The following is a 23548-nucleotide window of genomic DNA, read 5'->3' on the forward strand; positions in this document are numbered from 1 at the left end:
ACAAATGATAAACACGGATAGATGCTTAGTCAACAATGCTGCTGTGATCAGCAACTTCATACGCTGCCCACAAAACGTCACGTGCGCTCCACGTGGTACGACTGTGTTCTGAAGCCATTCACTCGGCTCCATCTCTGCGTGATCATCTCGTCTTGCTATGAAGCAGCTGTATTTGCTTGCCCCTTTTACAAGTGTGCAAAGCCACCGCACCCCGCGTGATATTCAACAAATAGAGCATCGTCTATTTGATATCACATATGCATTTAGTGCCACGTGCGTGCGTGTTTGGATGTATGGGGAGCGTTAGTGTAGTGGTTAGCGCACTGCACTAAAAACCTACCCACCCGAGTTCGATTCCCGATCACGGCCAACATCGGTGGTGAATATATATGTACCGGTTTTGGGTTTCTTCTAGGTCGACTCAACCTCAAATGAGTACCTGATAAGGTGTATAAACACTATCACTGGGGAGACAAAGACGACCGGCGGCTAGGCGTGGTGCTGGCCACCCACACCTCCTCGCGTGCGGTGTTGACCTTCATCGAAGCTACTTGCTAACGCCACTTGTTTCCAACAGTCTGTTAATTTGTTGTTTGACCAAACTTCACCGCGCCGGTTGGTGAAGGAAAGGGGGGGGGGGGAGGTTCCAAAATTGGTTCGCATATCACTCACCACTGATGTTAGCCATAGTCGGGAATCAAATGTAGGTAGCTGGATTCATAGCACAATGCTTGACCATTGCTCTACGCTGTGTTGGTTTATCGTGTGGTTTATGACAGGGGTTGCACGCAAAATTAAATGATAATTTTCCAGTCTCTGAAACTAAACAGTGACTTGAAGATCGTCATTCATTTCTTAAGTAGGTTTCAACAATCACCACTGTGATTCGTCATTCGTGTTTTTGGGCTAAATAATGTATAACACACGAATTATACAGGAAAGTGGGCACAAGACAGAGGAAAGTGGACACAAATGATGACATGTGCAGTGGACACCTCCAGCCTATCTGCCCATGGATCGTGATGATGATGATGAGACGGGTTTAGTCCACGGTGACGACACAACAGTAGAGGGAAAGAAGGGAATACACTAATTTTTGAAAGTCTGACAGCCAAGTCAATTTATTTTTTGCTTAAACACGTGGCGCTTTCTCTGGAGAGAGAAAACAAATATCTGCCACTCAAAGCGCCATCACGTTCTCCCGGTCTCCTCTCTACAGGTAGCGTGCATCGACTGCTGCCAAATGCTCCACGCGTGCGTCATTCTCGATGTGCTCACTCGCCCCACCGCGTGGATGTACGGCGTAGCGTGCGTGTGTGTGTGTGATGGGCGCCAGCCTAGCCTGGGTCAGCCTCTGGCAGTGTTCTTCATTGCGAGGGCCCACGGGTCACCTGCCGCCCCTGGTGGCCTTTAGTGCGGCCCCTGACGCGCGTTCCCCCCGACAGCACACACACAGCGAAAGCAATCCTCTGCAGGCGGTGTGGCGGCCCTCGCACTGACGATGTCTCATCGGCGAAAGTGGCACCCGCTCTGAAAAATGAGTGAAGGACACGGGCCGAACGTGGACCCGCTCGCTTTCCCCAGTGCTCGTGGAAAAGCGACAACAGAATCGCTCGTTGTGTGCGTATGTTGAACTTCTTTCGCACCATACTATCTAACCGTGCTAATTGGAGCTGCGGGGGGAAGGACACATTAAACTAAACACAAGAAAGCAGTTCCAGAGAAGCGAGTTCGCAATTACGCGCACCAGCTCTGTGACAGTGTGCCTGGCTCCTCGTGTCCGTCGGGGTGATGTTGCAGGTGGGGTCATGGGCCAATGTGCCCTCTCCCACAACGAACTACCAACAAGCGCATAAACAAATATCTCGTTCACCTACACAACTCACAACGCACAACACCAACACCACCACCACGACGACCCCCGCAGCTACACCCCGCAACGAATTACCACCAACTACAACATCGCTAACCATCACCACCACCAGCCTCGAACATCCAACTCACACCACCTACCACGAAATCAACAATTAACCACCTTCTACCAACCAACAGCATCGCCAATCACAACCCTACTCCCAACAATAAAGATCCCTCGTGTAGCCTTGTTTTAGAGACCGTAGGGGCAAGTGCTTTCAGCGAGCATCTATGGAAGCAGTCACGACACGCGATGGGGGTGGGTGGCCAGCACCACGCCCGGCCGCCTTTGACTCCCTAGTGGCGATGTGTACACATTTCACCCAGGTTACTCGACCTAGGGGATATTCGCCACTGATGGTGGCCGTGAGCGGGAGGATTGGAACTCAAGCCTGCCGGGTTCGTAGCGCAGTGCGCTAACCACGACACCACCGCTCCCCCACCACCCCACCGTGCCACCCACACCCCCTGCTCAGTGCTCAGAGGGCACACACGGTGCTCATTCAGCGCAGGGACAGAAACCCGAGCCCTCCCTCCCTCCTCCTCCTGCTGCTGCTCCTCTCTCACTCGTGCCGTTTGTGCCACAAATGCAGCAGCGAGGGAGGCAGCCAGACACGGGGGCACGTTTCTCACAGTGTTCTGTGTATGTGTGTGTACCTACGAATGCGTGTGTACGTAAGGGAGCGGTGGCACAGCGGTTAGCGCGCTGCGCTAAGAACCCGGCGACCAGAGTTCGGTTTCCGCTCATGGCAACACATCAGTAACGATTATCTGAACCGGTCCTGGGCCTCCCATAGATCGACTCAGCCTGAAATGAGTACCTGGTGCGGTGTGTAGTAAACATCGCCACTAGGGAGATAAAGGTGGCCGGGCGTGGTGCTGGCCACCCACCTCTTGTGCCGTGCTAAACATTGTCAGCACTACTTGCTAACGGCACCTGCTCCCAACAGTTTGTTAGGCCCATACAGGGGGGATTTTTGCATTTGGACCTATGCAACACAGCGACCCGAGTTCTATACTTGCTCACAGCCAACGTCAGTGATGAATGTCTAAATCCGTCCTGGACCTCCCCTATGTCCATTCAGATGCAAACGAGTACCTTTTGCTTCATTACCACTGGGGAGACAAAGGCGGGCGGGCATGGGGTGCTGCATTTCCTCAGTCTGTGAAGGCTGTACAGGGGGATCTTTGTCTTGTACCTATATGTATAGGGGGGCGCACTGTGTCCCACGTACGCTACCAACCCACAAACCTGAGTTGTATTCCTGGCAATGGACTAAAGAGTGGCGAATTATATCTGAACCTACTGAGCCTCGCCTAAGAACGTCGTGCGGTGTGTAAACATCAGCACTAGGGAGACAAAGGCAGCCGAGTGTGGTTACAGCCACACCACCCCCTCGTGCACCATTCCTGCTCGCTAAAGGCACTTGCCCCCAACAGTTTATAAGCTACACGGGGAATATTTGCCTTGTGTACGTACACAGGGAGCGGTGACATAGTGGTTTTCGCACTGCGCTTTGTTCTTAGCCGCCTGGGTTTGGTTTGATTCCTGGCCATGAATAACCCACCGCAGTGGCTAATGGAACGAGACATACGATTTCAGGCTAAACCTACTTAAGGGAGGCCCAGAACAGTTTATAAACCTGGCGCGGACTTGCATCCATAATCAGGAATTAAATCTAGGTCACTGATATGGTAGTGCAGTGCACTCACCTCTGCACCACGACTCACCGCACACACACATACATTAACATTAGTCCAATGCAACGGTTACATCATGAAAAACGAAAAAAAGACCATGAATTCCTTGCAGCTTCTCAGGAGGAGTGGCGTGGCTTGAGCCAACAGCTGACACATTATAGGTTAAGTAGCTTAGGGTTCCAATTCGTCTATTAAGGCACCCCGGTGCGTCACCTGCACCACCACTGTGCGTTCAATAGCAATTAATTTGGATGGCAAGCAATTGTTATTTTATTTTTTAATAAGATGAAATGAGTTTGTGCACTTGAGTGGTTTAATGATAGCGATCCACTCCGGTGTGCCCGATGATGAAATCACGATGAATGCGTCTGATCTCGTGACATCTTTACTTGCAAGTAAAGATTGTGAGTGATAATAATAAAATCAAACTTCCTTCGTCTACTCAAAGCACCTTACATCACAGCTGGACTCAAACTTTAAACGGCATTGCTCAAACATCCCAATTGCAGGAGCCTCGTAAAGTATTGGAATAATCAGCAAGAATTTCCTGGGTAAATAATTGTCAATGTTATTAGATCAAGCATTAGATCTCTTAAATCGAAGTTTTTTTTATATATATAAAAAAGAAACAAACCACGTAGTTCTGTGTAACGAAACGATGGGACATCACCTGTAAACATATCTTGTCTTTTACAAATGCTGTTCATTTGGGTTGAAAAAAAAGTAATTCGCACAAATAATTATACAGTCTAAAAAAAAAAAATTCCTCCTTTAAAAAATGTATCTTGCTCAAGACCAGGATAAATATTTAAATTGCCTTTCTTTTAAAATAAACGCATTGCGTACGCGGGGAACGAGAAAGACGTAACAAAAAAAACTTACATTCTAACAGCGAGGCAAGGTATTTTTCATGTTTCCCCTCCCCCCGGCTCGCCCCCCCCCCCTCCCCTTTCTTCCGAGGAAGCCTGTTGTACGTAAAACAACGCGGCGATCCGTTGCACGTAAACAACGCGGCGATCTGTTGCACGTAAACAACGCGGCGATCCGTTGCACGTAAACAACGCGGCGATCCGTTGCACGTAAACAGCGCGGCGATCTGCAGCTAACTTGAACGGAGGTGCACAGTCAGCGCGTGCCTGCCAACGTTGTTACGAGCACCTGACGGATGAGTTCGTCTCAGGTGCTAGAGGCAGGTGTAAAGTAACAGGGATTCATTAACATTTTGACAATGACCCATTTTTCATCGGAATCCACCCCCCCCCCCCCGCCATAAAAGGTGGCGACAGCTCCAGGTTGCTAGCAACCGATGCCACCAAATAGCCACCCAAATGGAGATGCCGCCCCAGTCGTTTTGTCATCAACCGACATAGTCAAACCATGGCACCTGGGTGCGTCACGTGACCACCTTGCCAACGGGCGTTCTACACTTCACGTGGCCTTAAAGTGCACATAGCCTGGCACACGTGCCGTGGAGTTGATGTTGCTGCAGCATCGTCAGCATCGTCAGCTCGTATGCTGGCGCTGGATGGATTGATAGATTGCAGTACCATGAGAGATGACAACAGCTTGGGGAGAGCTTCATCCAGTCGTGGATAGAATCATGACCGATGATGACGACGTTACAATCTAACAAAATAATTGCCGGCATCAATAGAGTTTTATGTATTGTTTTTTTTCCTGAGACCACTGCAGAGCAATAGCAGCATTTACTATCAGATACAATGAGGATGGAAATAATGAGAAGCAGAATGTCCTTCATCCACCAAAACCTCAGCCTTAAGACTCATTTTCAAGAGGGTCCTGCATTAAGATATTCGGCCAATTTCTCTTTTTTGCTTTTGCCAATTCCAATCCATTCTCTAAATAAGGAGTTTTTGGCAACATGACGGAAGTTTTTTTTAACGATGAAAATATGTTACGATGGCATCGATAAGAGCGAATATTTAAATTAAGCCGTTCACACGAACCGCCTAACACCAAGCCACGCGTCAGCTACTGTGCCAACATCGCCATATCGACACGGTGGCTGCCGTTCATTTTCAAAGTACATACGAAAAAGCCTGAATAACAATTAAAGATGATGATGATGAAAATGTTATTTGATGATGATGATAATAATAATAGTGATGATGATGACAACAAATAGGAATGGAAATTGATCTCATGATGGCATGATTATGACAATAATGATGATTATCGCACCTTCGATTAGCTCGCACCTCCGATTAGCATGGTTTGATTACGTACAGTGTGAAAGAAGTTCAACGTACATCCATACGTGATGCTGACAATGATGATGACGATGATGATTCACAATGACATTGACGATGGCAATGTTGACAATGATGATGACGATGATGACATTGATGACGAAGATAATTATGCTGACAATACATGTACGTATATTGAACTTCTTTCGCACCGTACATAGCCAACCGTGCCAATCGGAGGAGCGGAGAAAGGACAACAAACTAAACACAAAAGGGTGATGATGATGATGATGATTCAGAATGTCACTGACGACGATGATGACATCAATGTTGACAACAACAATTGCGATCGCTGAAGATTAACGACGACGACGACGATGCTAACGATGAACCCTGGATGACATTCCCCGGCCGCTGTCGCCCACCGCTCAGTTCCTGATCGGGGACGGCGAGCGGGAGGCCGAGTGCCGCCTCGAGTGCACGGCGCAGGCGTTGGCTCGCCGCGCCCTCTGCGGCTCCGACGGACGCACCTACGACAGCCGCTGCGACTTCCAGCGCGCCAAGTGCCGCGAGGGGACACTCGAGGTGGCGCACCGGGGCCGGTGCAAAGGTGCGCTACCCCCCCACTCCCTTCCCTTTCCTCCCTTCCCTGTCCCCACCTCCACCCCCCCCCCCCCTTTCCCACACCCCACCCACCGTGCGCTGTGTGTGTGTGTCTTCGTCTTTGGGATAGATGTGGCCGAGCGGTTATCGCTCGTTCGCCGAGTGTTTACGAAGGTTCGTGGTTTGGGCCTAGCGACCGCGCTGGTAAATGCTGCGGTGTGTATTCAAACTAACTTAAGCATTTATTTCATTTTAGCAGGTAAGGCCACTGAGCTAGATCGGTCTTTTTCAGAAGCGACCTGGGCACAAATGATAGCTCAACGAAGTTGCTTATAACGTGGAAGTTGCTTATAACGTGGAAAATATATAGCAGCCGAATACTCGAAATGCATGTTTGTAAATGTGGAGGGAAAAAACCGGAGGAGGACCCGGATAAAAATCCACGCGATCACCGGGAGAACCCATGACCTCTTTGACATAGGCGTCAAGGTCGGGATTGAACCCGTGACCTCCTTGTAGACGAGGCGAGGTCGTTAACATCTCGCCACCGTGAATACTGCTACTACTACGACCACGCGCCGTCTGCTTCACAGGGGACGATTGTCACAGACAAAAAGTTTTGACCAAGTTGAGAAAATAAAACCGCAAGTTGTTGCTCCATTGGGAAAACACCGGGCGAAATCGACCCGAACTGCAAAGCTACTCCAGGCCGTGTCTGCGAAACGCAGCGCCTTCGCGATAGCCTCCTATCACTCGAATGCCACGGATACCAAATACACTCGTGCTTTCATTCCATTCAATATTATTATCGTAAGCACTCATTGTGTGGAGTATTACGGGTAACAACATATAGACACAGACCTCTGACCTCTGATCTGTGTCTCTGTATACAAAATATATATTTTTACATAACCCTGACTCTGCTGCTGGATAATAATGTTGATCTGCAAAGCCAACAGGCTGATGAACTTAAACACATTTTATTTGTCAGCGTATACATTGTTACGTATTCATAAAATTACTATGGCCTTTTATTACAAATACAAAATTATCTGTTTAGAGACACTCCCACTCAAGTAATGGCTCGGCATAAAATAAGAGCTACAGTATATAGCTCAGTGGGCCTTAAATGGTAAAATTCAAATAGTTTGGTTTTAAATAACATTTGAATTCCAAGCTTATAAACGTCATCCTCCAATCTCAATGCACTCATTAAATATTGTAACTCTCTCCGCTGTAAAATGAAATTAAGAATGGAGCCATCGCTGTCACGTAAGTCGCTCACCTGTTGAGAAGTCAGAGGGGCGTGAGAAATCAGTGGGGTATTAATAGATGGATCACAGGTATATACTGTATGTATGTTTAACTTATTTCGTGCTGTACGTAGCCAACCGTGATAATCGGAGGTGCAGGGAATCCACACGGCCACGGGGAGAACATGGAAACTCCAAATATACAAGCATCAGGGTCGGGTTCGAACCCAAGGCCTCCTGTATACCAAGCGAGGTAGTTAACATCTGGCCACAGTTGTAATATTACAATTTGTGCCATCAGCGTTGCGTCACAAGACAAACACATTTCCGCCCGAGACTCTCACAGCGAGCAGGCCACTGCCATGTGTTAGTCAGAGAGCCATCGTGGAAAATGATGTATCAGAACTACCTCTTAAGTCCGCACCTCCAGTTAGCACGGTTGGCTATGTACATTGCGAAAGAAGTTCAACATACACACAATGGTCCTCTTTATCCACAAGAGGAGCCAACACTTTATATTGACCTGCAAATAGTGTTTGTCACATGTCAATCAAAGCGTAATTTTTTATTTATTTTCAGAGCTAAAATTCAGTGAGATTAAGTGACAACGCCAATTTCATATTACGAGTATAATCCATATGTATGTCATTATGTATGTTGAACTTCTCTCGCACCGTTCGTAGTGAACCGTGCTAATCGGAGGTGCGGGAGAAGGAAAACAAACTAAACACAAAAAAAACATTTATAAAGAAATTAGTTTTCAATCCATTTTTAAAAGTGAATAGCTCAAGTTGCTTCTAATATCGGAAGGAAGAGCATTCCAGACGGCTGCAGACATGCGTCTGCAAGTGCGCGATGCAGTGACCGTCTTTGTTCAATGGCCAACCGAAAGTAACTCGTCTGAGACCATCGGCTGGGTACAATTGAGAAACCAGTTGAATCATAGGCGACTGGAGCCAGGACTTGAACACATGTTTTAATGGGTCGCTGGCTCTGTGATCTGACCCCTGTGCCAGCTGTGCACCTCCTCGCTGTGACTCCTGCGCCACCGGGAGACTCACTGGCAGGTGCCAGTCATAAACAGCTGCCGTACATCCACGTGCAGCAGCCTGGGTGGCAGAGTGAGTAGAGTGGGCGTATAGCGATGCATTCTAACGCTCAAAATATACGAAATGATTCGTGCATGTGAGATGAGGGTCGATTTCTCTACCAAAGGCACAAAGTGCAAGCAAGCAATGCAATAAACTTTACACTTAAGATAATCATTTGTGGCGAGGTCGCTTCGGATATAAGAGATATATAGCTCAGTGGGCCTTACCTGGTAATTTTTTTTTTTTTAAAATAGTTGTGTTTAGTTTCAGGGACAGCCTTAATATTTCTCATTGCATCACTAGTGTTCGCCTGCCACTGACACGCACGCGAAACATTCCACCAACTGTGGTGATGGCCAGGTGCCATCGATGGGCAGAGCGCTGAGCTGGCACCGCCGAGATTCTGGGTTGGAATCCATGCGTGTTGACTGTGGTTGAACCAATCGAGTTTTCAAGTGTAGTGAAGTTATCAATGACGTCACGTGACAAAATGTTACCCTCGGTGGCGGAGTGGGTGGTGAAGTGCTGACCCCTCCTACTGTGTAGAGCAGGGGTCGCGAATCTCAGAGGTAGCTCTGTGATATCCGCTTCCATGGACTCTTGTGCGTTGCAAGAGAGATCTGAAAGGAAACTTCGTCGTGTGACTTGTCACCGACAGCACGACTGGAATAGCATTAGGATAAAATAAATTAAAAAAAACTCGCATCAAATGCACATTTTACGAATTGAGCCTCGCGATTCTTAGCAGAATTCGACAGTTATAACGATGATGACGACGACGGGGGTGAGGGTGGGCTGGTTAGCGCTCCCTAATTGCCCCGCCACTAACCGCGTGTGTCTGCGGCGTGGCTGACAAGACCGCGGTGGGCAGTGACACAACTCCGCTGATGCAGAAACTCAAGCCGTGGTCCCTAGCAATGTGTGGGCAGCTTAGCTTAAAGCGGCCGCCCACGCATTTTCAGCCGCAGTAATTATGCTTTCGTTGGCGCGAAAAGCACGCTGCATTAACACGCGATACATTTGTAAACAAATTAAGGATGGGGAAAAAAAAAATCACGTTATTTTCTCTCTGTAAAAATAAAAAAAAAATCACGCTTGTGAAAATCGCAACCCGCTGAAGGGTTTGGTTGCAATGCTGGCAAGAGACGGAGGTTTGTTGCCAGATGTCTTTGCAAAATGAAAATGTAATTTAAGTTTTTTAAGTTCGAATTATTTTGCTTTGGCCAAACTTACGTGGAGAAAACTAACAAACAAACCCACTGGAACCAATATGGGAATCATATTCTTGATTTAACACGTAGGCTTTCGCGACCAATATTATTCATAATAAAGGTTTTTGGGTTAGATCGCGTTTATTTATAAATGTGTCGTAACCCTCCACCACCCGACACGGCCAATCAGCAAAAAAGTGTCACGTTGACAAAAGACAAATAATTCACTACTTTAGCCCACATCCAGCATCATCGGGCAATTCGCCCGATGATGATGGATGTATTTACCAGCGAAACGTCGTACTCAAACTGTAAATGTGGATTCACTCTTCAACACACCGGTGGGCTAAAGTAGTGAATTATTTGTATTTTGTCAACGTGACACTTTTTTTGCTGATTGGCCGTGTCGGGTGGTGGAGGGTTACGACACATTTATAAATAAACGCGATCTAACCCAAAAACCTTTATTATGAACATATTCTTGATGTTGAGATTATTTTCTGCAGGTATATTATAAGAAATTGCTGCTGCTTTGTAGGAATATGCATCAAGACTTTGGTGTACAGATCATTGACTAAAACCTGGCATCAATTTTCTCAAAGGCTGAAAACATCACCGTCATCACCGAATCATCATAACCATCACCGGGTCCGATTCAGCCTCATTATCACAAAGACGCGTTACGGACAATTCACGCACGACTCATATTATTATTGTCATCATCATCATCACCATCGCTATCACAAGCAATGACAGCCGTGCCAAGTGACATTTATGAACTGTCGGGTGAGAGAGGAGCGAGAGAGAGAACGAGAACGAGAGAAAGAAAATGCAAGCGGCTCGGGCGACGGACCAGTCGACAAGAGTGACGAACCCGCGGGACGCGCTCAAACGGCCGGCCCAGCAACCCAGAGGCTCGGCCACGCCGTGAGGGCCATTGCGACGAGACGCGCCTCGGGCCTTTTCGCGAAACCGTGTCCTCGCGTCTCACCTCGCTCACAAAGGCACGAGCACAGCGGATTTTTTATTCCCCGAGTGCACAACGCGGGCAGTGTTTTTAGAATTCTTTTTTCGCGAGGCAGGCTCGCGAGGTCGCGAGAAGCGTCTCAAATGCCCCCTTTTCCTTTTTTTTACTTTTTACGGAGACCTAATATTTTTTTTTTTTGGCTTCAGCCAGCCGTACCTGTGTCATGTCTAATATTCCCCCAATTCCTGCACGGTGCCAGTTACTTCATTTTTATGCCGCGCACTGGGACAAGCGCATAGGGAATGATTTGCAAGGTAATAAATGTGAAAAGGCGTTAAAAAAAATGCTCCCCCCAATGGCTTCGTGCCCACTTCGCTGAAGTCGCCCGCCCCCCTCCCCCCTCTCCATTTCTCTCCATCCTCGCCCGCGCGCCGCTCAAGAACGGCTCGACTTTTCGGCATCACGGCGCGAAATTTTGCATTAGGGGCCAGCCAGGCTCCCAGAACAGTAGGTACGTTATTGAGGTATGAAATTGGCAGCGCGGGCTGATTGACCGCGCGGCTTGAGCCAGACAGCGCGTTGGCGCGGAGAGACAAAAACAGCTCTCGGTACGCAAGAGCCGCCGTGAAAAAATGCGCTGTGTTTAGCCCAATACAACGGGGCGCACGTGGCATGTGCTGCAAAATGCGATTGTACACGCGGCCCTCTGTTGGGGACGAAGTCATTAAAGCGATTTCTGAGGGCTCGCGACAACAACGAAAAGAGAGAGAAGCGTTACCCAAAATCCACGCGTCGTCAAAATTCGCAGAGCGAGCCCAATTCGGCACGTGGGGATTATGGCAAGCGACAAAATAAAATGAACGCGTGTGCTCCACAGTCCCACCGTTGAAACCCGCTGACAGCTCGCCACCGAATACCTTGGACCCTATGTTTCGTTTTTTTTCTCCTCCTCCTCCTATTGGTTCTCAGACATCTGTATATTGCAACAAAACGCGTTTCCAACGCCAAGGATAATTTGCCTGGCTTAATGCGTCATATACGTAGTTGGCTGTCAGTAACTCGTTCCAGTCTTCGTACGCACGTGGGAAGATGAATGGGGAACCGTGAATCCAATTTGCGCGCAAACAGTGTAGCTACATAACCATCGATGGGCTTTCCAAATTCGTCAATGTGGCTATTAAGCAGTTTCCTGATTTGATGTTAATTAAGACAAAGATCCGCCTGTGTAGTCTTAACTTTAGCAAGAAGCACCTATGAAGGCCGGCATGGCACAGAAGGGCGTGGGTTTCCAGCAATCACGCCCGACCGCCTTTGTCTCCCGAGTGACGATGTTTACACATCGCACCGGGTACTTGTATGAGGCTGAGTTGACCGAGGCGAAGCCCAGGATCGGTTTGGATAATCGTCACCGGTGTTGGTCGTGAGCGGGAATTGAACTCGGGTCACCAGGTTCGTAGCACAGCGCGCTAACCGCTACGCCACCACTCTCCCCCACGCCGCCACACACATACACAAACTCTATTTTAAAAAAATCTGTTTAAATATTCAAATGAGAAAAATTACCCAAACTCAAGGTGTGTTGTAAGAAAACAAAATAAAACGTTTGCAAGACACGCTTTCAAGATCAATATTTTAAACCGAAAGGCGGTCAGCATGGCAGACAGGCGGCTTTCATGCTCTTGGCACTCGCCTGTTTGTGCCGGCCGACAGAATTTCAAAAGCATTACGTCACGCTCGATGAGTCCAGGCCCAAAGGGCCCTAAACGCTGCTCTGCGAAGCGCAAATTGCGCCAACGTTTTTCGAATGTCCCTTGTGATATTCTGACCAGAGCGGCCAGCTAACAAAGGCGTCCGCGCGAGACGTTCCGGCCACGTGCTCCGCTCTTTTGCGCCCTCGTCACCCTCGCCGCCGTTTGCAAACGCGGCGGGGAACAGAGGGGGGACGTGGAGGGGGGGGGGGGGCGATTGAGGTCAGATGAAGGGGGGGGGGGTGGCCGTCGCCGCGACTAACGGGTGTGCGTGCCCCGCTCGTGGGGGGGGGGGGGGGGGGCCTTTGTGCACAGAAGTTTCACGATGCCAGGTGGAGCGGACGCACAACCAGCAGCAGGCGCGCAAGCCGCAGGAGGGCGTCTTCGTGCCCGAGTGCAACGAGGACGGCACCTACGCACAGGTGCGTGGGCCGGCCACTCACACCTCCCACCTGCACCATCCGCTGATCGTCAACCTCCTCCTCCTCCGTCTTCATCGCATCGCTCTGGGGTCGGCCGTTCCGAGCCTTCCTCAAATGCCTCTCCCCCCCCCCCCCTGCCACCCACCCACCCACCCGCCCGCCCACAAGCAACATCCCACCCACACCCCACACACCTTCCTAACTAAACACATTTTTTTTGTAACCAGGTAAGACCCACTGAGCACTTTTTTAGTAATCGACCTGGCCACAACTTATATCTCGACATAGTGGCTTATCAACGTGGAAATGTTTAGCAGCCATATACTCTTCCATTTCTGTCATCCCATTTCTTTAAAAATCTAGATTGAACACTCATTTGCTTACATCTGTTTTGTTGTCCTTCCCCCCGTACCCATGCTTCGCACGGTTGGCTACCTACGGCGCGAAAGAAGTTCAACATACACACATCCCAGCAAGGTTCACGTCACCTGTATAAGATATCCTTCCATCGCATCTTTGGTCTCCTCCTCTTCCTCGCGTGCCTAGAATCTCTGCTTTCAAAACTCCGCTCGTAATGTCCCCCTCCTCACTGCGCACCACACGGACCAAGGCCGCCTCGGTCTCGCTTCCCTCGCTTTGTCGACAGCTCTTCGTATCCCCGGTTGGTTTGTGCATACGTAAGTGTGTTGAACTTCTTTCGCACCACACGTGGCCAACCGCGCTATATCGGAGGTGCGGTTTCTGATGTCCTCGCTCTCTCTTCGAGTCTCGAGCTGCTGTTTCGGCAAATCCATCGCAGTGCGTGCTCTTCTGATTTCTTCACGGACTTTATCCCCCGTCCCCCGTCCTCCTTATCGTCCACCTCTGCCGCTCCTGTCTCACGCCGCCGGTCTCATCGCGGCTTCGTACATCTCACCTTCCTTGCCCTGTCGTTATCGCGCGCAATTCCAATCCGTTCCTTCCACCGCTTCACACCACGTCGTTCATGAACTCTTTCCCACGTAGCCTCGTCTCCTTCCGTAGCCTCTCCTTCATTTGTTTCGTTGTTTTTCTGTTGTTCCCATCACGTGCACTCGCGAGAGCCCTCGGCGATTCGGAGCGCGCCGACTGACGGGGGATTGATTTTCTCTGCAGAATTTGGCTGTGGCTCTGAAGTTTTCCGTAAAAAATTTACGAGGAAGCAGCAGCAGCAGCAGCAGCAACAGCAGCGGTCTGGGGGATTTCTGGGCACTCGTCCACCACACACACACACACATTTAAAATTGTAGATTAATTTGCACCGTGTATTGTTGCTGCTCTATTAACTCTTGTTAAAAGATTAGTGAGTTAAGTATACATTTGTTAAAGCATGCATGTGCATTGCCTGTAAGTTTTCCTCTCGCCGCGGGGCTTCCTGCTGCAGTGGCAGAAACTAAACGGGGCACTATAACCAGCTGTTATAGTATTTCATATGGATGAAACAATTCACTCCTTCCATGTTTCGTTGAAGTGTTATTTTTTTTTTGGGGGGGGGGGTCAACATTCCATTGTAATAATAATAGTAACAACAATGAGAACCGTGTTTGATATTTATCCTAGAAAGCCTTACTCTACTGAGGACTATGAAAAAACAAGAATAGGCTTTACAAACAGACACCTCTATCACAAGGCATCATCAAGTCTGCGTGTGGTAAAACATGCGAACAAGCATGCTCTGATAATAATATATGCATTGTCATCATTGGACCTCCTTTGCCAGTACCAAAATGTAATAATAGGGGTTTTCCCCTTTTTTTCTGGCAACAAAACTGAAACCTTTTTTTACGAGGATTCATGTCTGCATTAACCACAATACTTGCAGTCAAAATGCAAACAAAAAACGTACTCTGATAATAAATGCATTGTCCTTGAAACTGATTGGTCCACACCAGAGACAGCTTTCTTTAGAGCCTAGTCTCAATTGGTGCATTTTGACTGCAAGTATTGTGGTTAACGCAGACATGAATCCTGGTAAAAAAAAAAATTCAGTTTTGTTGCCAGAAAAAAGGGGGAAACCCCGATTAGTATTTGCATTGTCCTTGAAAAGTAATGTCCTACACCAGAGACATCGTCTATCTATGGATGACCTTGTCTCAACACCAGTGTGAGACCTGAGAACGGCACAGAGGCAATGCAAATGTCAAGGCGTTCATAGCTCGGGCTCGAGCCGTTAGCATCTATGGGAACCATTTCTCATCATCTTGATAGTGGCAAAAAAATGGCTCCTCAAGACTCTTTGGGGAACGTGAGGGGAACGTGTTTTGCAGTGCGGGATGAAAATGGAGTATCCAATAGTGCCCACGCGTACTTTAGGGTAACGCTCAAAGTATCTGCACAGATAGATTCGAGAATCCGATGCTGAAACTGCCATCGTGAATATATTTTTTTTTAATATGATGTGTAATGTGATGTATGGGGCGGTGACACGGTCGAACATGTTGGCCACCTATTTTCAGAGGTACCACTTTTCGAACCTAGCGGCTGCCCTGATCATTACTGCAGGTGGAATGACCAGGATAATACTCTGTGCCGTCTGCTACGCAGCGGACGTTAAAGATCCCGCGACGTTATTCGCAAAGCGTGGGCCAGTATGTGTGGCTGGTCCCAGGGTCCAAATCTGTCAAATTAAAAAGTGACCAGCATATGACTTCATTGGGATTGCGCGTAACAATCATCACCCTCGCCTTTACTAGCAGATTAACACCCCGTTTGCAGGCCAGGTGCTGGGTAACCTTGTAACCACAGGCACAGCTGCCACTGGGGGTGCCCCTTTAAATGTGATGAGGTGAGATGAGATGCGAAGTGCTTCGAGAAGCTCCGGCGTGTAGGGCGCTCGATCAAAGCAAAAATATGATTATTCTCATTTAGATATTTATATATCATAATAGCTGCAGAGTTTCCCTGAACAAATCACATGAGCGGTAATTTATTACACGATTTGATGCATGTGCTGTGACCTATGACCTGGGCCTTGGGTAAATACCCACCTCTTAAATTTAATTCCTTCGCATTTTTTGTGATAATCACGGTAGATGAGTACGGGCCTAGAAGGCTAAAAAAATACCAAGCGGCCAGAAAACAAAACGGCACTTATTTAAGATGTAATAGATAATAACTTGAATTCGAGCAAGGTTGCAATAAGAACTTGGGGCAAGTATTTTGACCAGCAGGAGCAGTGGTTGAACACGGCGCGGACGAGAGAACAAAGTTCGTTATCCCGAGACCTCGACACGGTCAAAGGAATCGATTAGTTGCTCAGCCGCCTTCACGGGACCCACACTAACCAGTGTGGAGAAGTATGGTCCAATACGCCCGCACGACTCGCAACAGCGTGGGGAGGCCCTCATCCAGCAGTGGACCGACAAAAGGGAGTGAAGAAATATGTTGCTTCAGATGACGCTTCAAACGAAGCATTTGGGGACCTGGAAATTGTTTTTGCCCTGCCACGGAGACCCGGGGGAGGCCGTCGATCGATGTTCGCTCACCGGGTTGACGATGGCACCGTTCGTGACTTCTCACCGAACGGAATGGGCCACGCGAAGGCGGCCGCCGGCGCCCTCTTCCATCGCCGCTGTTGACCGCTCTTGGGTCCGGTGACGCCCAGCGTCCCGCGCGTTCATCTCGCAGACGAGCGGGCGCCACTTAAACCGCGGCACCACGGAGAAAACACATCGGGGAGAGAGGGTGCTGGGGTCCCCCCGCCAGATAACACAACACGGCCCTTTCAAAGCACTAATCGAATTAGGCAATTTATTATTCAATCAGGTTTTAAGAAGCGATTACAGAAACTAAATTACAGCAACAGTAATTTGGTTGCTTTAATAAGACTTTTTTTTTTAAAACCCCTGCCTGTGAGCCGTTCCAGCGAATCGTAATTTGTCGAAGAGATTCCAGTGAATGTTGTGTCCGCCCCTCCTCCTCCTCCTCCAGTATTGAAACACACTGCTCGACTGAGGCTCTGAATGCGCCCCAATGCAGCTATCAAAATGCCCATACTGTTAACGTGCAGTGGGGGTGCACCGAGTTCAAACGAATACAAGAGCTCAGTCAGCGAGCCACGCACACTCAGCCGTTTGCACGGTAAATGAGAGGCGACGTGGTCTAGCGCGCAGGGGTTATCCGCCGTGGCGTAAGGGGCAGATGCTGGTTTCTCTGTCTCGTGCACTGCAAGTGGCCCGGAGTTCCTTTGGGATTTCAAAAGCCACGCATTAAATAAGAGCGTCAAATAAATACGTGTTTATTCATTACTTTTGCGCGGTTTGCCGACTGAGCACAGGCACAAAGGCGTGAAAATGTCTCGCGGGCCAGCAACAAACAGCACTCCTTATTCAAGCTGTAATCGACGAGGGTTGCCACGTTTCTTTGAATTGAGCAAAGTTGTTAACGGCTGGGGTAAAGGAGACGATGGGAGTCAAGGAGTCCGATCGTGCTCTCTGGGAGTGAAAATGGAAACGAAAGCGAAAAAAAACACACAGCACCCGCGATAAATCTTACGAAGACATTTTTGTTGTAAACTTTTACATTTGATTCGTTTGTAACGGCAAACATGCTCACGGTGAGACCCATCATACGGGAGTTTTTTTTTGACGTTTTGATTTTCAGCAGAAGAAAGTAAAGCTCTCATAACGATCGTGAAGCATCACGGGATATATACTCTCTTGTAGCATCAGCGGTGCAGTCCAAAACAAATTAATGACTCCGTAATAAATAAACAAATTAACTGCTCCATAATAAATAGACAAATTAATTACTCCATAATAAATAAACACCCCCCCCCCCCATTGGAATTGCGGGAACGTTATTCCCACTGGAAAAAAAAAATCTAAATTCCAGGCGAAAAAAAAAACAGTTGGCTTATTGCATACCGTAGGGGTTGAATCATCAGCGATGTAATTTTGATGTGGCAATAACATGTTAATTGCCGCTACAGCAGTCGATATTGCGTACACAGCCCCCTTCGGTGGTGGTGGTGGAAGGGGGGGGCACACACAAGGGTGTCTGTGTGAGTCCCCCACCCCCCCCCCGCAGAGGACCGCTGGCACGGGGCCACGGAACCCCAACGGCTCCCTTGCAAGCAGAACGCAAACTCTTCTCGTCCTTATTTTTTGTAAAATGCCCCCCCCCCTCCACCCCCCCCCCCCCAAAAAAAAGTATTTTAAATCACTGGCCTCCCAGTTGGTTGTAAATCCCATTAGAGCAGGGAGTGGGCGTTGGGTCGGGGTCAAATTTTCACGATCGTAAGGGTTTGTTGCGAGTCTGAAGATGGTGGGGTGCGACGGCTGGCGAGAGAGGGAGTGTGGTGTATATATGTATGTAGGTATGTTGAACATCTTTCACGCCGTACCTAGCCAACCGTGCTAATCTGGTTGGAGGAGGGAATGCCAATGAGTAACTGCTGCGTGTGGTGGTGGCGGTGGTGGCGGCGGCGGTGGTGGTTATTGTGGCGGTGGTGACGGCATTGGTGGTAGTGGCGATGGTGGTGGCGGCGTTGGTGGCGGTGATGGTGGTGATCATGGCGGTGGTGATAGCATTGGTGGTGGTGGTGATCGTGGTGGTGGTGGTGGGGGTGATAGCGGTGGTGGTGGGGGTGATAGTGGCAGAGGTGGTGGTGCATAATCAGGAATCTCTAACGCAGTGCCATAACCACCTTTATACTATATATACACACACATATTTAAATCACAAGCCTTCTGTGAATCACGTGACTTGTGTGACCACACCCACTCTAAATCTCTCCCTTCTCCCCGCCCCCTGTGAAAAATGACTCTGCTCTGTACGATTCACTTCTGCTTGCTCCATCCTTTTCCTCCTTCCCTCTCTTCCTACTCCTATCCTCATCATCATCATCCTTTCATCATCATCACCCTGTCATTTCCGATATATTGAACCGGTCAGTCCTTCTTCCCTTCGTCCAATTCCTGCCTGGCAATCCTTTCTTCCTCATGGTCATCTTGAGCCATGCCTTATTTGTCCATCTTGTGGACTATTTTTTATTTTACCAGTTAAACCCACTGAGCGATATGGCTCTTTATCAGAAGCGACCTAGCCACAAATGATAGTTCAACGAAGTGGCTGATCATGCAGAAGTGTATAGCAACCAAACACTCTAAACGCGTGTTGATTCTAAATGAGGAGGGAAAAGCCAGTGGACCCAGAGAAAAATTCACGTGACCATGGGGAGAAGACACCAACTCTAAATATACAGCAAGCGTCTGGGTCAGGATCTAACCCACGACTAGCGTCTGGGTCAGGATCTAACCCACGACTTTCTGTATACCAGGCGAGGTAGTTAACATCTCGCTACCCTTGGGCTCCACGGTGGCGACTTCCGCTCTTTATCTTGTTACATTCATTACATCCTTGACTCTAGTCCCCATCCCGTGGCGTGTGCCACAGGCAGAAGTTTTCTAGGCCAAAATATCCGTTCGAGTCTCAAGGGACTTTTTAGAACGACCCTCTAAGAGGAGGTCCTTCCAACAGCAGTGGCGTGAGTTAAGTAATTGCAGGGCCGCACCTTTACCCTGTTATGTGCGCACACGGACAGGCCACACAGAATACGCAAAAACAGGCCCCCACATTGCCCCACGCCACCACCCATCACCCCCGTGCCTGGCTGAAACATTTAAACAAGCAAAACCGCGAAACTACAAAGATTCATTCTGACGTGGATAGACCTCCTGCTCTTAAAATTTTGTTCGAAAAATGTTGTTATGCAAAGTTTTTATTTTATTTCTTTCAGCATAGCAAACATTTCTCTCTCTCTCTCTGGAATCAAGAGAGACGCGCCACAAAACGTCCAGAGATTTATTGCACCAATCTGGAATACTTTGTTTGCAGTGTGTAGTTTTGGCGCGCGGCCCCATCGACACGGTGCCAAGGTGGCCCCGGCGTGCCGCGCTCACCACGAATTTAAGACACAAAAAAAGCGGGTCAAGTGCCGCAAGTCGAAAGCAGGCGGCGAACAAACCTCGGTCTAATTTCTTATTTACGCAGACAAAGCCTCGCCCGCGAGCCTTGGGGCTCACTTTTCAGGAGGAGGATCCAACGCCACGCTGGGAAATTTGGCAGAGTTTGTTTCAGAGTTTGGGTTGGTTGTTTTTATTTATTCCACGTGGGGGAGGAGAGTGCCAGGACACCAGGAGATAACATTCAATGCTCAGAGCAGATGCGTTGTGAAACCCACTTTCTGCAGTGCCTTTCAGATCCACTTCTTTGCTCTGTACATTGGCGGTGCTTTGACCCTTTGCTATAAACATTTATGTTTTTCTAACAAACAAATATTTGATTAACTTTTAATCACACGGGCGCTGTGTAAAAGGTAACGGCGCAGCCCTGCAATTGCTTAACTCATGCCGCTGCTCACGGAAGGACCTCCACTTGCAGAAGCTCCAGAGCCGCTCAATAAGGTATTTGGCCTACTCTTCCATGTCAACCAGACGTCTTGAGTACACAGGATATATATAAAAAAAAAACTCAACGAGATCCCACACGCTGCTCGCTCAGCCTCCGTGACGATTGCCGGAGAGGGGAGCGATGCCACCCACTCCAAACTGACGCTGCCGGGTCTCCGTTCCCTCGCCCCCGCAGGTGCAGTGCCACAGTTTCACGGGCTACTGCTGGTGCGTTACGCCGGACGGCAGGCCCGTGGGTGGCTCGTCGGTCAAGAACAAGCTGCCCAAGTGCACAGGTGCCACGAGATGTTGCGGTCAGATGTTGCACGTTATTGTTTCTTTGCTCTGTGTTTGGTGCATTTTGCTTATTATCTATGGGACCTTTTTTTTTTTTTACCAGCATCAAGACGATGCCTTGCAATGTTGGGTGTCTATTTGGTGTTGGAATAATCCTAACACCTGTTTTATTGCCAGAAAGGGGAACGTCTATTCTCACTTTGCTATTGATCTGATTTTATATAGATCAACGTAGAATGGTGTTAAGCACGTATTGTGAGTTTCTACCGAGTAAATTGTGACTGCCGTTTGTGTAACCAAACAAACGATTAACCCAACGCGTCGCTTAATGAGGGAAAATGCTGTTTCTACAATGGCACGTCACGCGGCTTCACGGTGGAATCTATTACGGCGTTTGCAAGCATATAAACGTTTTACTGAGTGAAAACTCACTCAGCACTGCGGCGGAACATTCCATATAGTGAAACAAATAAACTTCCAATGTTCAGCCCAACACAGAAAATAAAAAGTTGTTCTTTTAGTCTCTCTGCGTAATGGCCTTCTAATCTTACACGAAGCAGCAACGTTTATTTAAGCAAACTCTGCACTGGCGTCAACACCTTGTTTAGAGAGCCTGACTGCTGATGAGACCCAGAAAATCTAAGCTAGCACACTGTTTGTTCGCTGAAATAAAAAATAATGCCGGTCAAAATCATTCTAAAATGTCAGCGGGTGATGGACCGAAATATATTACATTTTTGAGTGGAAAGATGGAACGGAAGTATATGTATTTATTTATACATATATACTTATAGGTATTTATTTATACAATGTATCGAGTACTTTTATAACACGCTTATCGCTCAGCAGACATCAACGTTGTGCCAAATACAAACGTTTAGCTCACGTTTTTACGCTGCCAGTGCTGCAAGTTAGAACTATTTGTGCTTTAAGGTTCAGATAGCTCATACTTTTAAGCGCACATTACATTCGCACCGTTCATATTTTAAAAATTTATCATAATCATGGGAGCTCTACGCCGTGACTCGTGCAGGGATTCTGGTGTATTTCGGATAAACATTTTTGCAAGAGCGTGTAAACAATGGGTATGGCTGAATGTGTTTTTCAAGGTGATAAAATTTCACTCAGCAGCTGCACTTTTTTGCCCCAGGATCAAGCGTTGAAATGTATTTTTTTGTATTGCGCTTGCCAAAGTCATAATATTATTATTAATAATAATAAAAATGCGGCCTGACTATTTAAAAAAAAAAGTCCAAATGACATTCTCACAATACCACACGGTCACACGGCATTTTATAATTACTTAATTAATTATTTACCCTTTTCACATAAATGAACCACGGAAATCATAACAGACCAGCATTTAAACCTTGTCCTATTCACTCAGGCACCACTCTACCAAATATTATAAAGAAAAACCCTCGTGGCAAGGAATCGATGAGTTCTTTTTTTTTTGTTCAACGTCGCCAGCGGCGTTAAAATCACGACGAGGGCAACGTTCCCAACAAACGGAGAACGCTGCAGCAGCACTGCTGGGCACGGAAGCTCGCGCCAGCGGTGGAGCTCTCAAGCGTGCAGGCGGTGCAACTGCACCGCGGGCCTACAGCCCAAATAAACCCAGGTGCCCGCTGCACCACTAAGAAGAAGAGGAGGAGCGGGCGGGGGAATTATACATGGGGGGGGGGGGGGGGCTCCCCACCCATATAATTTTTGACTTAGTCACAAATACCACCGTCACATCCCACATTGGTCTCCCCAACATAGAGGGCCTTCGTCCCTCTGGGCCCTGTTCGGGCACGCGGCTAGTCGTCTTTGCCCAGACCTTCTGGCTCACGTTGCCCTGCGGTCGAGTGACGGAGTCAGATCCGGAACAAAAGCGGGATCTGAAACAGAAGCCGGATCTGGAACAAAGGCCGAATTAAAAAAAAAAGCCAGATCTAGAACACAAGCCGGATCTGGAACAAAAGCCGGAACTGGTACAAAAGCCGGATCTGGAACAAAGGCCGAATTAAAAAAAAAGCCAGATCTAGAACACAAGCCGGATCTGAAACAGAACCTGGATCTGGAACAAAAGCCGGATCTGGAACAAAAGCCGGATCCAAAACAAAAGGCGGATATGGAACAAAGCCGGATCTGGAACAAAAACCGGATCCGAAACCAAAGCCAGATCTGGAACTAAAGCCGGATCTGAAACAGAACCTGGATCTGGAACTAAAGCCGGATCTAGAACAAAAGCCGGATCCGGAACCAAAGCCGGATCTGGAACAAAAGCCGACCCAACGTGGGTTCACCAGAGGGGATGCCCATGCCAAACCCGGTGCCTGCAGGTAATCGTGCACCGATGATGTGGCCCCGTGCCTTATCCAGGGGGCCTGGTTGGGTGCGATGGATCTCGACCCCTGGAGGAACATTCGGAACAGTGGCCCATTGACGACTTAGCGACGACTGCCCCGTCCCCCCGTTCAACCCATCGCATTGGGACCCACGGCGCCAAAAACGCAACGCCGCAGCTGAGATGCGCAATCAGCACGTCCGTCTGTGTGTGCGCAGGCCCAAGCGGGGAGAAGCCGCCGCGGTCCGACCGAAATCCCAGCCGAAAAGGTAAATGGAGCCCTGGAGGCAATTCCGCGATCACTCTTTAAGGGCGCCGCTCCCCCCTTTCCACATAACCCCCTCCCTGCCAACCCGACGCCCCCCGTTACCACCAGCACCCCTACGCTGC

At 48.5% G+C, this 23548-nt stretch overlaps 1 protein-coding gene across 7 annotated transcripts in view; it reads left to right on the forward strand.

Annotated features, from left to right (window-relative positions):
• LOC116943205 (SPARC-related modular calcium-binding protein 1-like) overlaps positions 1 to 23548 on the forward strand; it is a 65550-nt gene that overhangs the window by 3136 nt on the left and 38866 nt on the right. For 6 of the 7 annotated variants that reach the window (XM_076067710.1, XM_032955871.2, XM_076067709.1 and 3 more), the window contains exons 2-5: positions 6258 to 6435; positions 13014 to 13120; positions 20726 to 20825; positions 23377 to 23427. In XM_076067710.1, coding sequence (XP_075923825.1) covers positions 6258 to 6435; positions 13014 to 13120; positions 20726 to 20825; positions 23377 to 23427 — 436 coding nt within the window. The remainder of the gene's footprint in view (positions 1 to 6257; positions 6436 to 13013; positions 13121 to 20725; positions 20826 to 23376; positions 23428 to 23548) is intronic. The other variant, XM_032955870.2, reaches the window with a different exon arrangement.

The sequence above is a fragment of the Petromyzon marinus genome, chromosome 17 (assembly GCF_048934315.1).
Source record: "Petromyzon marinus isolate PM22_M1 ecotype Great Lakes invasive population chromosome 17, UKy_Petmar_22M1.pri1.0, whole genome shotgun sequence".
Taxonomy (NCBI): Eukaryota; Metazoa; Chordata; class Hyperoartia; order Petromyzontiformes; family Petromyzontidae; genus Petromyzon; species Petromyzon marinus.